Source organism: Phalacrocorax carbo, chromosome 20 (assembly GCF_963921805.1).
Source record: "Phalacrocorax carbo chromosome 20, bPhaCar2.1, whole genome shotgun sequence".
Lineage (NCBI taxonomy): Eukaryota > Metazoa > Chordata > Aves > Suliformes > Phalacrocoracidae > Phalacrocorax > Phalacrocorax carbo.
The window spans coordinates 3,394,910-3,410,160 of NC_087532.1; the positions used below are offsets into that span (position 1 = coordinate 3,394,910).

Consider the following 15,251-nt stretch of genomic DNA (forward strand, 5'->3'; position numbering starts at 1 on the left):
CCAAGCCTGGTTAAGCTGAGGAACATGGAATTATTTTCAGTATTTTAGAAACATTTGAGCAGGTTTTTCTCACTGATCCTTAAAATTTTAAGTCTTCCAAGCTAAGAGCAAAAGCCAGCAAGGGCTCGGCCAGCAGCTGCCCACCATGAGTCGCAGGTGTCCCTTCAGCATGAGTCAAGCTGCATGTAGCAATCACAAAGCAAAGCCAAGCCAAGCCCGTCCTAACACGTGCAGTACGTTGGGAATGTAATACGTGTCCACAAAAGCCACTGCTTACAAAGCTTTAGTTCTATTACAGTAATTCCAGACCTGCCCTAGGTTTGCTCGCTGCATGCATCTCAGAGCGCTGAAGTGGTGTCTTGCTCGGCTTTAGCTGATCAGTGCAGCCTCCCACATTCAAGACCTTTGCTTACCATGATAGGGCATGGTTCGTTCCCCCCGCCCCCAGACCCCAATGTACCCCCCCTACACCCACACTGCTTATTCTCCAAACCGCTTACCTCCTGTCTGCAACCAGGCTGTGGCATCAGCTGCCATCAGAAAATCCCAGAACCCCAGGCTGGAAGGGACCTCAGGGATCATCTAGCCCAACCTTTCTGGGCAGAGCCCAGCCTAGACAAGACGGCCCAGCACCCTGTCCAGTGACTCTTGGAGGTCCAACGCGGCCGAGCCAACCCCTTCCCTGGGGAGATTATTCCAGTGGTGACCGTCCTCACTGTGAAAAATGTCCCTCTCGTGTCCAATCGGAACCTCCCCAAGAGCAACTTGTGTCCATCCCCCCTTGTACCCATCCATTGCAATCCCCCAGTCGTTTGGGGTGTCCCACCATGTTTCAGTTACTCCTATGATGTCGTACCCTTCTGAGCGGGCACGGAGCTCCAGTTCCTCCTGGTTGGTACCTAGACTGCGGGCATTCGTGTACCTACACGTGAGGCGATTACTCTTCTGTTTCGCCTCTTGGGAGCCAGCTAAGGAACCTTTGGTGCCACACTGCTTGGCCTGACTTACTCCCCGTCGGACGTGCTGGTGTGAGCGTTTTCGCAACAGATCCCACCCCCCAGGTCCTTCAGTTTAAAGCCAATTAAAGTCGGCTGAATATGGGCAGAAGCTGCAACGTCCATCGTTGTGCAAAGAGAAGCCGCTAATCAGAGACGCTCATTTACCTCCCCGCACCGTTCTGCCTCGCTAAGCCTACTCCCTCCCTCCTTCACGGTTAAGGCAGCGCTTGTTCCGAGGCCAACAGCGCTGCGTGACCTGGGAGCCCCGGCCACCTGCCTGCCAGGGCAAAGCGCCCCCCTCTTAACCTGCATCTTGCACATTGGGAAATACCAAGTTAGCACATTGCCGCAGCCAGGCACACCTCGTTCCCTGGTAACCAAGCCCGTGACAATCTCCCTTCTATTCTCACCTGCTCAGTAGTCTCGCACGCCTACAGGCCTAGCGCCTGTGCACGCTTTATAAAGCATGGGGTGGGAAGGAACAGAACAGTGAGTCTATGTATCTGTTACTAAAAAATCGCATCCTGTTCAGGAAACCGGTGGCTTTTAAGCAGGTTTGGCAGCCAGGCCAGTGCTCGTCTGGTGACTGATAACCCACAAATGATAAATTCTCTCCGAAGTCTCATATGTCGCAGGGTGGAAAAGGCAGCAGTTCTCAGAAGCTGTGTGGTTCTGTTAATAGAAGGGATGAAATAGGTCAGATACGTTTTGTGATGTACACAAAGACTGAAAAAGAGCTTTGACATGTGAACAGGACGGCGCAGCGTAGGGAGTCATGCCAGCTCCCACAGTGACCTCCCTCACTGAGCGAGCGGTTACCCTGCCTCTGCGCAGGGTTACCCGGCCGATGAACGCTGGCACCTATCATCTTCTCAGCTGCATTAATGGATGGCCAGCTTGGACCCACAGGCATGCCCTGCTAGGAGCCCCCTACTGAGGTACTCCTCGGGAAGCCAATCCATTGATTCAGGAGAAGGGATGAGAAGCCCTTATTTGGCTGTGGAATGTAGGCAGAAAGCTTCTGTGAACCCAGCTGGCTGCAGCGTGCCCTCAGGGAGAAAACACGGGATCCCTCCAAAATAGGGAAAAGCCACGCAGGAGTGCCTGGAGCCGCCCACTTTCAGCTTTGGTGGCACCGAGGTGGCTGGTTCCCTCCAAGTAACCCTTTCCTGGGCTGAAAGAGAGGGAGCCCCATGTTCTGCCAACCCAAAGTTAAACAAAAGGTGACCAAAACATCAGCGTACATGAACACAGCATGTTCCACCAGGTGCACCCAGGCCTGTCAGGGACAGCTTCCCCCCGTGCTGTCCTAGCTGGCTAATAGAAATATGCGCCTGGTCGGTGCCTCCCTCCAGTCCTGCCTTGACCTAAGAGCCACTGTATGAAGGAATGGCAGGTTTCATAGGTTTGTTTTCAAAGCAGCAGCTGGAAATGGGGATACTGTACTTACGTGAAGTGGCTCAGTTGATTCCATCGCTGTGTTTTTTACTTCTGGGTCTCTGTTGTAGCTTATAAACATAGGAGCACTCCCCGAACTTCTGGTCGCAGATCGTGTACACTGTCTTAGACCTGAATCTGAGCTTGAAGTTGAAGTGCCACTGCCTGCTGGAAGAGGTGAAGTAGTACAAGAGCGGGTTAAGGCAACAGTTGAGACTCACGAGGGCTAAGGTGACCCTTCGCATTTTGTAGATCAAGTTGGTAAACGACGGATTCTGGATGACCTGGATTCTCATTAAAAAGTGGAGCAAGTGAGTGAGATGATATGGGAGAAAGCACAAAGTACAAATGACCAGGATGATGTAGATGGTGCTCAGGGCCTTCCTCTTGCGAACGCTGTGTTTGATCTGGCAGATCCTCTTGGCAATGAGAGGGTAGCTGATCAGGATGATGGAAAATGGGATCACAAACCCAAAAACTAAGGCCAGGATGTTGTACGGCGCCATGCGATAAGCCCAGCTTCTTGAAGCAAAGTTCTCAAAACAGGCTGTTGTGTTCCTCACACCACTGTTGTGGAGGGGACCTCCGAGGATAAGTGGAACCATGACACTTAGAGCCACCACCCAAAGGGCTGTGACCACCATCATGTAATGGACGACCTTGATCTGGATGTACGTGAAGGGGTGCAACACTGCAATGTAACGGTCGACACAGATGCAGGTGAAAAAGGCGATGCTTAGATAGATGTTGATATAGTACAAGGTCCCAGTTATCCTACAAGCCATGTCACCAAAGATCCAGTTGTTCCGATTCAGGTGGTAGTGGATTTTAAAAGGCAACACACAAACAAACAGGGTGTCTACCAGAGCGAGGTTAATCATGTACACGTAGGAGTGAGAAGAGTGCTGTACTCTGCAGGACAGGCAGTACAGAGCTAAGGCGTTTTCTATCAGTCCCAGCACGAAGACAATGCTGTAGATGACAGTAAACAAGGAATACTGGAACTCTGCTTCCAAGCTGAATTCTGAACTGGCATCGGTAACTGTCTCGTTGGAGACTCCTTCGGCCCAGGAAATATCTGTCATGATTTCTGCTGGAGCGTAGGGATATCCAACCCGGGTAAAAGCCTTAAGCCATCCCTTACCTCAGGAGGTTCCCGAGTTTCATTTCATCTCAAGTGGGTGAGAGCTAAGGCGACACAACTGAGCCACGTTAAGTGGGGTGAAGTCTGCGGTTCGGACATCTGTGCTCGGTACGTTTAGATGGAAACCGGTGCTGCTGTAGGGGAGAACAAATCATTTAAACTTCAAATACTTGTGTTTTACGCAGCAGACAGAGTATTTACTGGCATTAAAATCACCACAAGGTGCCAATACCGAAATAACAGAGGTAGCAATTCCCCCTGCTCTCCCCCCGCCCCGAAAAACCCCAAGACACGTAGAAGGCTGTCGCTTTGGCTAAGGAAGGCGCAGCACCTGAAGCAGCACAGGAGAACGTTAGCAGCGATACACCTTTGGAGGTCCTGTAATTAATTTCCTGTTCTAAGCCCTACCAAAATCCCTGTGTCGTTACTGAGAGATGTGCGGTGTTATCCTGTCCTTAAAACCCTGCCGTGATGGATTCTGCAGGCTTCCCAGGGAAAAAGAAAAGCAGCAGTACCAAAAATACAAGCAGAACTGCCTTTCTGGTTGCTGCAGCGTGACAGTTAACCCAGCATGCTGTGTGACTGAAGCGTTTTAACCTTGTTGCTGCAGTTTTATAACCAGCACGTGCGGAGCCTTCCTGGTAAAATTCAGAACTAGTACTAAAGCACAGAACGGGAGCCGGGAGCTGCCGCCCAGAGCACGCTGTTAACCAGGTCGGAAGGAGGCAGCGCCGCCCCCGCCCCATTGAGGAGCGGTTCAGGGCCGGTCGTCAGCGGCGTAGACGAGGGTAAGGGGAGCAAACGGAAGGGTGCAGCACTCCAGCCAAGGCGCGCCAGGCCTCTCGGAACAAGCGTTCCTTTGCGGGGTGCGTGCGGTACACGATGCAGTCCTGGGACACCAGCAGACCTGATAGCACGCAGGCAATCCGAGAGAAATAGGGTTTTTTTTCCCCGCCACCCACACTTTTATATCTTACTTGACATTCATACACGAGTGGGAAGGCTCGGTGCAAGCTGCTGGGTGAATTTACAGCACTCTAAAGCTGCTCTGCAGGCACACTGCAGGGGAAGCCACCACTCGTCTCAGTCACGAAGGGAGCCAAAAGGACAGCTTTATGTGTTTGAAATATGGGAAAGAGGCACCGTGCAAGCAGGACTGCCCTCACCGAGGTCGCTCGCATCACCTGAGCAATAAAGTGCACTCCAGCAGTGCAGTTTCTCTCCACCAAATATAAAAGAAACCCGAGTAACTAAGGTAAACATAGACACCTTAACAGAAGCCCTTAAAGGCAGGGGAGAAATGAAACCCAGCTACAACAGGCACGATGTTCCTAAGGTTGAGCCATTGAAAGCACAAAAATACAAAGGTTGGTGGGTGCTTTCCAAAGAAAACTCTGAAATCACACTTCCTCCCAATAGCTGTTTATCTAATGAAGTCAAAAAGCACCCAAGATGATAACTGGAAGATTAGAAAGGAAAGAAAAAAAAAAAATGGTTTCACTTTAAGTAGGCAAGCGTACCTATCTGCCTACACGGGTCTTTTACCGACTAGCAAAGGGTTTGTACACACACAGAGAAAAATGAATGCAAACCCAGGCATGGCTACACTGTAGCTTTAAGGATAGGACTTGAAACAACCTTTATCTCAAGAGTTTTGCCAAAGCAAGAGCCACCGAACAGCTCTTTTCTAGGTTCAAAGTACGATGCTGCAACTGGGGCAAGATAAAAGTCATTAAAGGGGCAGGACGGCAAAGGGGACCGATGAGCTACTGCTTCTCACAAGACGAGCCCGGTCAGGACATCCGCAGATGCTATCGGCTCACAGCTCCAAAACAAACAGCACAAACGTTGTCCCAAGATTCTGCAGAAGCTGGGCACGACAAGAGTCCCTCCGTGCTTAGCGCTGACCGACTGCTGTGAGACGGCAAAACGCGTCTTGCTAAGGGACTGCCTAAAACTGGTTCCGCTCGGGTCCCGGCAGGATGGTTACAAGGCCCTACGAACGGCCCACAAGCTGCTCGCACCATGACACCACACTAGTATCACTTGCTTTCAGCACCTTATTCATCCCCGAAATCCCTCCCCATCTGAAACAGGATCCCACATTATGCCTTACATTCTTAGAGCGGACGGTGGGCAGCGCCGACACCGCAGTTGCGGGGACGGAACGGTGACACGTGGCACAGAGGTGCTCGTACCCGCCGGCGCTCGCCGTCCCCAGGTGTAGCCCTTCGAGTGACACGAACCCGTTAAAGCTCAGCTACAGCAGAAGTAAGGAACAGCGCAGGGGGAGATAATAAATCACTGACACGGAGTATCTCCTGCCCCGTTCCAAGCGGTTCTACATGCACTGGGGACCCCACCGTGTACATCACTCTGGAAATAGTTTCATTCCCTATGAGAGGTAATAGAAGGGACAGAGTTTATGACTAAATGTACATTTTCAGAGCGCCCAGCCACCTGAATCTCTTACAACAGCATACCATTTACTCATCTACCATTTTACAAGTATGGAGTCCGATCAAATTCCAAATGCAGCTTTGCTTCCCCAGGGCTGGTTGGTTGGTATTTCTTCCAGACAACCAAAAAGCACCACTGACTTCTGTTTCTGTACCAAGTTATTTGATTTACAAAAACCACAGAAAAGCATACATCAAAGTTTCCGCTGGATTTTGAGTTCGTTAAATTATTGGAAATGTTTTCATATAACACCAGGCTGGAGTATTTGAACCCTGGTTAAGAGTGAGGTTTTTCTGGTTTTAGTTTTAAACCATGCCTGTCAGTCAGAAAGACAGATCTCCCCGTGTGTTGGATGTCCAAACTGAATTAACTGAAAAGAATTAGTAATGTGACAACATAAAAGATGAAAAGAATGCTAAATACCCCTCGACAAAAGTAACAAGTATTAAGGACGGACACCAAAAAACCCCGATTCAGACTAGGGGTTTGTACAGCAGTTCTCTACCGATGGCATATTTTATGATGCTAAGAGAGCATGTTCTTTATTTAAAGGTCTTTAGGTTATTTTTAACAGTTGGTCTGGGATTTAAAAAACACAGCAAAACCCCACAAGAGCCCTTTGGGCCGACTGCGCGTTAGCCAGTCAGTCCCTGCCAGACTACAGTCTGGAGAGCTGAACCTGGGCTGCTCAGCGAGTGGAGCTGGTAACCGGCCCGAAAGCGCGACAGGTTTTTATCGTAACCAGAAGTTGGGAAACAGTTGCAGAAACACCAATAGCTGGTACGTTTGCGCTGTGACTATTAAAAAGAGAAAAAAAAAACAAAAACAAAACCAGAAGAGCAGTGGTGCCTGAGCCTGCAGCAGCAGTTATCTCGATTAACACCCGAACAGCATTAGCATTTGGTTCAGTTTTCTGCCTGTAAAGACTCATAATAAATTTAGTTAGAAAGTTAACTTACCAGAGCTCAGATCATCATCTCTCACGTGAAAGCGGGGTATGAGTCCACCACCCCCTCCAGAGTCCTCACAGCTACGAGGTCAGTGCTGAGCTCTCCTGTGTAGGCTTCGAACGCCAGAGCAAACTGCCCCGCCAGACACGCTGCAGGGCTCCACAGAGAGAAACCACAGGAAGCAAAGACGAAAAGCAGTCACTCAGATCCAAGGCAGAGCACTTGCCCCGCTAGCGAAGCGTCCCGCCGCAGACCTGGGGAGAGAGCACAGCACACAGCACTAGGGCATGCCCCAGCTCTCCCCATGCACCCCCCGCGAGGGGGAGGCCCAACGCTCCCACCCAAAGCCACCCCCGGCCCCCACAGTCGGCAGAGCAAGACCAGCCTCTGAAACCAGGTACCAGCGCCTCAGTCTGAGACGCGCCAAGATCGGCCCGTAGCTGCGCTCTCACTTCCCCTCAAAGTGGGGAACAGCAAGGCTTTGCTGCCATTCCTTTTCAAGCAAACCACTGTCTAACAGCCATATGGGCACGTTAGGGTTTGGAACACACATGGACGAGCCCCACTGCTCATGTGGAAAATCGCTGCAGCCTGTTAGAGCACCCCTGCCGCTGGGCACTCCACCAGAAAAGCACAAAGAGGTACCACAGCTTCAGCTCTCCTCGACGGCAGAGACCCAGGGCTCCCCCAGAGTTCTGTCATCTTCTTTGGGAATTAGTCCCTGAGGGGCTAAAGCAGCTCGTGGTCAGCATGCTGCAGGGGAAGGGAGGGAGGAACCACAAGTATCTTGCCTTTTGTTCCCATGCTATCAAAAGCAGGTCTCTGGCAAAGCTGCTACCTGGAACCGAGTGGGGAAGAGATGCATCACTTCTCACGAGGGGACACCTAGAACCGGGCTGACCTCCTATCCTGTACCAGGGATGCTCGCTAACTCCATCCTCGCTGCCAGAGGCAAGGGTGGCCTTAAGAGAGGTCAAAAAGAACTGCTGCCTCCCCCTCTGCCTACTTTGGACTCTTCACCATACAGAGAGTGGAAACTTCACAGTCTCTCAAGAGGTTATTAAGATTCTTCCTCTATTTATCTGAATGCAATAGTCCGTATCACTTTGAATTGCCACATAACAAAGAACATCCTCTTACCAGATCAAGCGGGCTGGTGCTCTGACAAACCGGCTTTCTCTGCAATTCTCCTCCTCCCACAGACAAAAGGGACATTAATTATGGCGGTGCCAGGCATCTCGGCTGCACGCTTTTTCCACTGCAGGAGAATGTCTAAACCAGGTATTGTTTCTTCTGTGAACTTCAGAAGTCCAAATTTTCATCCCCGTTCCTGTAACCTGGCACTCTAACAGCCATTTTATAACCAAACCAGAGATTCTGGTGTCATTCATGAGAAAAAACACCCCACAAGTTACCCCACGTGTATTTTATTGCTTAGGCAAGTGGGCAAAACCTGAGATTAGAGTGGTTTAAAGAAAAAATAAACCACCACCACCAAGTTCTCTCTGCTCCGTGCTCTGCACTACGATTCACATGCCCCGAGATCACTGACCGCCTCTGGCGTGCTCTGCAGCACCGCTGCACCAACAGCTGTGGAAGAGCAAAGGCAGCAAAGGCAGCAACTAGCAGATCAGAGCCCAGCAACAGCGTGGCAGCTACAGAGCCTCCTCTGCCGAAAGCGCTTCATTTCACGATGGGGCTGGCTCGCTCACGTAGCTGTTCCTGTGCTACTAACCCAGGCTGTGACCATCCAAACGGGTTTTAAGTGGCCTCAAAGGAACTCTGCTCTGAAACATGCCACATTCTAAATGCAACAGAGGTGACTTTGTACCCAGGAACAGGATAATGTAGAAGCCACTACAGCTCCGTAGGAGCGACTGTTGATGAGGAGAGGAAATGGCAAGTCCTTTCAAAGGCTGTTTCTGTACGTCACTGCATCAAACGGTAAGAGCCCTCGCGCTATGCTATATAAAGGCAGGGTTACAGAGGAGGGGGCAGAGAGGAAATGCTATGTTCTCCTCTGTTCTAAGCCTGTATCCCTCCCATACACACCACAGAAGGAAAAAACCAAACCCCAAAAACCCAAGCCCCACTCCTTCCTCCTCCTGTTTGAGAGACAGGCACCAGAATTTCAGAAGAAAGATAAAAAAGCAGTTATCTGAAAGCAGCATGGAGTGTTCTTCCTTTCTCCTTGGCAGTCTCAGAGGGCAAGAACTAATGATCGGAAGATGCCTATGATCACAGTCAATGATTTTTATTGAGACAAGACCGTGTATTGTGCAAAGAGCACTTGGCAAACCTCCATCACATATCCACAACAACAGTCCTTTCAGACATGGCTGCGTCTCACAGAGCTGCTATTCTGCTGGGGCAACTGTAGTGTCCAAATCTGTATAGGAGAAAAAGAAAGCATTGATTTAGGGAGAAAGATGGCACTGAAACCACCTGAAAGCACTTAAAATCCACAGTGTTTGTTTCCCGCCTGGGCTCCCTCCCTCTGGCACAGACAGCTCCTCGGCCAGCGCTGCTAGGAAAAGCACCGCTGGAGAGGGCCAAAACCAGCAAGCAGCAGCTGCCTTTTCAGGGCCAGGCCAGGTGCTCAGAACTCCACTCAAGCTCCTTTCACCACGCTTTGTCACTTCCCTTTCCCTTCTGTCTTCTTTAAGCCCCACTGTGTGCGTGGCTGCTGCAGGGGGGAGCATGCTCCAGGCCCACCTGAAGAGGTCTGTGGTCTGACAAGGCAGCCTGGAGAAGGTCTGCAGTGTGGTGGGAAGTCCTTTGTAGCCACATTTCACGGACACTGGATTAATCAGAGACAGATTCATCCTTGCAGATTTAAATACCTGCTATCCCCTGCATGGATGCCAGAATTCCATGATGTCCATTTACCATCTTGTGCAAATTTCCCTGCTCCCCCCATTTTCTTAAGCTAAAAAACTTAAATAGTTTAGATCAGATGCTCTCTCAATTGAGAACCACCACATAAGCAAAAGGATGATCTGTTCTCTGTCCTCTACAATCCTCTCATAAATTCCAAGGGAGAAGTGAGTGAACAGAAACGGATCTGTAGGCACCTAGATACCACAGACCATTTGGTGGCCAGACACAGAACAAGAATTTATGAGAATTGAAAGCATTATTCATGTCAGATCTCAAAGTCGTTGCCAACACAACTTCTCTTTTACTATCCTGCAAGTAAGAGGAAGAAATCTATCAGGAAAAAAAGCAACCCACAATTTTTTCCATAGCAACTGCTATAAACCCCTCTACAGTCCCGGGCATTCCCTTGATACGGTGTCAGTGCCCAAAGCTGTGTCAGATGGCACGTAAAGCAAGACTGTGGGTTACTGCTCCCTTCAGCATTCGATCTGACTCCTACAAAAAAAGAATGCCATTCCCTGCATTCACCTACCTGCTTCATTGTATTCCACTGATTTTAGAAAAAGTCCTGATGGTGGAGCCATAGCATTTGGTGGAAAAGCCCGTGAATCTTTTATTTCCAGTAACTCCTTTATATGATGAGGTTTTAACTTGCCCTGGCCAACTGCAACTAGAGCCCCAACCATTCTTCGGACCTGGAAAAACAGAGAACACAGCTTAGGAGCTGCCCTTGTAAAACTTAAAGATATTAGGAAATTCTGTCCCAAGTCCTGCACTTGCGCTATCAGCAGTATCGTGCACATGTGGCGGAGTTCAGTGCCTGTCACTCAGGAAGGAATGATATCACCATGACTTCTTAACATAAGCCTGCTCCTGAATATAGGCACATCATTATTATTAAACCCATAGCTCACAGAAAGCCTAATTTCTGGTGTTCCTCTACTGTTCCTAGTACTATCAGTTGCTCCCAGTGCCATGCACTTTGCTCCTAGTCCAGCTGGGTGTTAAGAAAGAAACAAGCATCTCCCCACGTAAAGAATGCTTTGACCCTTGTTTTAGGTGTCACTGAAGTGTCCCAAGTCATGCCCCAGACTCACCCATCGGGGTTCAAGCCAGTCCTGGCTGCCCCTTGTATGCCTCCGGTGTCACACACCTCCGGGGAGCATTTCCAGGGCTCACTTTATTTCTTCAAAAAGGTCACGCTCCCTTGGTCCCTGAGCACGCCCCAGCAGCCACAGTCACCCCACAGCCTACGGGCGAAAGGTGTTCTTTCTGCTTTTAGCAGGGGTTGCCTGGGCCGCCTAGGTTCTGTGCCGATGGGGGCGACTTGACAGCATGCAGCAGCTAAGCTTGTCGGCAACGTGCAGAGGCACAGAGTCTTCCAGTGACCAAAGCTGGTGGTAGGGAAGGGAAAAGAACTACCAAAATTACCTTGCTTCCTTTAAGCCTTCCCTCCCTACAACTAAAGACATTAGTAAGAACGAGATGAGGACCTGTAACACAATGATCTCCAGCTACATAGCACTGCCTTGGAGCAAGGCTTGTTCTCATCACACATGGGAAGATGGTTGAGCAGAGGATGGTTTCTGTTTTAGAAACAACAGCAGCACCCACGCATCGGTCTGTGGCAGGAAGCTCAAATGCCGGCTGGGAGAGCTGAGCTCACAGGTAGTTCTTAACATGTAAGCAACACTGTTGCCAGGTAGGGGGCTATGTAGGGCTTTGCTTCTCTCTCAGAAAGCCAAAAAAGTAAGAGGAAGAAAAAAAACCAGGTAGGACAGCCCACAAGACAACATCCCCAGTGCAGCAAACTGGTATTTCACACACCTCTGCGTGTCACAGCTTCCCTTCCCTCCCTCCACACTCAGCAACTCCAGACCTAGCGGGTTTCACACCACAGTGCTCACCTCCTGCATAAACACCCCTCCCACCTCAGCATCCTCTGGGCTAAAGATCACCCTTTCCTTCTATATCCCTTGAAGACACGCTGTTCCAGGAGGGCCAAGACTTGTGTCTGCCAATGCCACCTGCACCCCAAGCGCTAGTTCCCTCTGACTAGCTGGTGGCTACGTTTCTCTCCACCCCTTTCATGAGCTGAGGGCACTCTTCTGAAGGCACTGACCACTAATCCTCCTGGCGCTTCTTATGTCAAGGCAGCCTCATGAAGCTGCTGTTGAGGAATAACTGACAAAAGTCCCTCAACTTGTGCCAGAAGTATTCTCGGAGATAATACTCCTAGAGAGACTTTCATCCGGAGTCTAGTGTTCAGGCAACTACCTACTTCCCGTGGGCATCAAGAAAGCTTGTACAAGAAACATCTGGGGATGGCTTCCCTGGGGAAACAAAGGACTAAGACAGAGAAGGACAGTCCTTTTCAGGCTTTTGTTCAGCAAGAGATAAAGCTCAAGGAAAGCCAGGCCCTGTCCCAGAGCCACTGAAGCGACAGGCCTGTATGAACAGTCCCATCCTGAGAAATGCCTCTCTGAGGGGAAAAAAACAGCACAACACAAAGACCTTAACCAGCCTGGTGGTGTCCAGCTAGAGCTGAACCCCCTCCCAGAAGCTGCCAGCCCTTTGCTTGCTCTTGCCCATGCTCATTGTCACAGGAGAGCTCACACGGCCTAAGGGAACATGCCGCAGAGTTTCTGGGCCCGAGTCTTATTAGACACAGGAGTCACATTGAAACACAGCCCTTGGAATGGGCTGAACCCGAGCTGCTGCACTTTCACCGTTTCCTAAGTCACTTTTCTCTGTCTACACTGGACAAGCTGTCCTCCAGTCTCAAATTTTACTAGCAGTACAAGCCCACGTGGGGGAAACTGGTCAAGCAGACACTGTCTTGTCTGATTCCCCTGCTCACGCTGCCGCCAGAACACATCCCAGCTTGCGCAGGCACGATCAGTCATTTGGCCTGAATAAACACTCATTCTACTCATGACCTTTCAAAGCATACCAAGCTCTCCAAAACCGTAAATGTAGCACTGTAACAAAGCATTGGTCTAAGTTTCTGATCCATTAACATTTACATAAGAATAAACCAGAGCCCACTAAGCAACCTGATCATGTTTATTACCATTAAGGAGAAAGGTCCAACAAGCCAAGATATATTTATCCGAAGGCAAGCGCTGTCTCTCCCTGTGTGCTCTAATCTTAAACCGCACTGTGGAGTGCCAAGAGCCTGCCTTTAAGCAGATGGCACTGAGAAGAAGCAGAGATCCTTGACGTATGTTATTTTATCCACCCCTCACTAGAGGTCATTGTACACTGCGACTTTAGCTTTGATGTCTCCACACGGAGTTGCAGACTAATGGTATGCGTCCGAACCAGCCATGTGCTTGGTGTCTCCCCCATTCTGCACGCTATTCAGCAAGAATATACACATACAGTTTCTGGGGCTGTTTAATCCTTTCCTCTAATAAAAACATCCAGATGCCAATACTTATCACAGCAGCTACATGAGGTGAGACAGGAGGTCCGTCTAGTCTAGTCTCCTCTTTATGATGGAGGGCAGAAGCAGATGCTCAGGTAGAAGAGTGCAAGTTCAGCGTGTACAGCCTGTTCCTGCTTTGCTGCAGCCTGCCAGCGTCACCGTAAGGCAGCTGCTGTGAACCAGGTTCAGAGAGAACATTAGGCTGAGCTGAGCATCGCAGGTAACTCTTCTCTCTGCACAGTCACTAAGTAGCATTTCCATTCTAATGCACCAAATGGGTTACCAGCTCCTTGTGACAAGAGCATCTGATGAAGCAAATCCCTGCGGTACATCAAGCCCTTTTCAAGCATGTTGTTGTTCTTCCCTTGCTCATATCCAGACACCCACTGTCAGAGAGCTTACAGAGCATTACTTGGCACAGGATAAAAACAAATTTGGTTTGTCAAAACAGAATAAAAAATAGCTGCTTGCTGTTCCCACAAAACACCCCCTCTCTCCTCCAGAAAACAAGCCTTCTCTTGCCTATTTGTCTCCAGAGTGCGGCCATGGCCAGGACAGGCAGGCTGAGAACAGCCAACTCTTTCCTAATGAGGTGATCCATTAAGCTGCGGAGAGAGCTGTCTCCCCTGGGGATAGCAGCAAAAACCCCACTGGAGTTATTTCAAAGAAAACCCAGCGGAGGCTAGACAGCATGGCAGAGGGAAAGATCCTGCAGTCATCCCTGCATAGCTGAATCAGGTCTTCCCATCTCTCCTTTGTGCAATACTTAGAATTACTTCATGCTCCAAAGCCAGAAAGTAAAATTCCAGGCAGTCCTTGCTGGGCCCAGTGCCATTCAGCAGAGCAAGAACATATGTCTGTTGGTTTTTACCACTCGGACTGCAAAGACAAAGGTTGCAGAAGACAGAACTTTCCATCCTCCCACATGATTCTGTGACTTTGGACATTCGTTTTAGACACAAACTTAAGAGATTCTGCCTTTACCGGATCAAACAAACAACACAGAACCTCACCTCTCTGGCGTTAGGTCCCCGTGTGCGTCACGCAGCTATAACACCAGCTCTGCAAGAGGTGGCACTACACAGGGATGCAACATTGCTGAACTGATTAACAATTATGGCAATAGCAGCACTTTGGTTCTCGGAGGCAAAGCGTGTGCCGAATACAGCACTAAACAGTACCTGTCGGTAAAGAAATGATCTGCTCCTGAACTTCAACTCCCAAAACTCCAGTCCCCTAAAGAAATGAACAAAAAAAGCATTAAAAAAAAAAAATCACATTTCAAATAGCTTTTCTACCCACAAGACAAAAAGCACAGGTGAATGCGAGTGGAATGAATAAAAACCTGCGCAGTCCCCAGTTAACCTGAAACAGCATTGTGAGCTTTCGAACACCAGCCTGCTCGTTTGCTACTCAGATGCAGCCATTTTCTGGGGTGAAACAATTCCTGCCTGTTTTGTCTGTACCTAGTTTTATGGGGCTTGATCCTCCTGCTGCCTGACACCGAAGTACATAACCATTCAAATAAAAGGGAAAGAGCAACACAAAACAAGGTGCAACTTCGCAGGCTGCGAAGGTACTAGTGGTTTGAGGAATGCAGTCTGATGCTTTCTGGAGAAAGGAAGAAACAACCAACCAAAGCAATGCAACTCTACCACTTCATTGGGAACCGGCCCACGTGGTCCTTACAGGCTTTGCAGAATGAATTTCAGCACTCGGCAATGCCTACTGGGACGTCCACGTGCTGCTGGAAAGGCCAGGACAAGCAAGGCAGGACCCAGCCAGGCCTGAGGAATCCAGCTGCACATCAGAACACAGGCAGTGGCGGACGAGGAAGCACTCCAGGCTAAGAGTGAGCAGAGCAGGAAGCGCCAGATGGATGTTTGGGGATGGATGGATGCCACTACGCAAAAAGGCATCGTTTCCCCTCACCAAATCTGTCTGTTCACATA

The 15,251-nt window shown here is 49.7% G+C and overlaps 2 protein-coding genes across 2 annotated transcripts in view; both read right to left on the reverse strand.

Annotated features, from left to right (window-relative positions):
- Positions 1-467: 467 nt before the first annotated feature.
- On the reverse strand, positions 468-9,089 carry LOC104046796 (lysophosphatidic acid receptor 6-like). Its single transcript, XM_064470447.1, has 4 exons — positions 8,130-9,089; positions 6,999-7,243; positions 2,449-3,710; positions 468-1,670 (listed from the first exon to the last, which is right to left on the reverse strand). Exon 3 carries the CDS (start codon positions 3,518-3,520, stop codon positions 2,459-2,461), a length of 1,062 nt encoding a protein of 353 aa, XP_064326517.1. The 5' UTR covers positions 3,521-3,710; positions 6,999-7,243; positions 8,130-9,089; the 3' UTR covers positions 468-1,670; positions 2,449-2,458.
- A 137-nt stretch (positions 9,090-9,226) lies between these two features.
- PUSL1 (pseudouridine synthase like 1) overlaps positions 9,227-15,251 on the reverse strand; it is a 29,682-nt gene continuing 23,657 nt past the window's right edge. The window contains exons 6-8 of the mRNA XM_064470448.1: positions 14,481-14,535; positions 10,402-10,564; positions 9,227-9,378 (exon numbers count right to left, since the gene is read on the reverse strand). Of these exons, the coding sequence (XP_064326518.1) occupies positions 9,347-9,378; positions 10,402-10,564; positions 14,481-14,535 (250 nt within the window). The 3' untranslated portion in view covers positions 9,227-9,346. The remainder of the gene's footprint in view (positions 9,379-10,401; positions 10,565-14,480; positions 14,536-15,251) is intronic.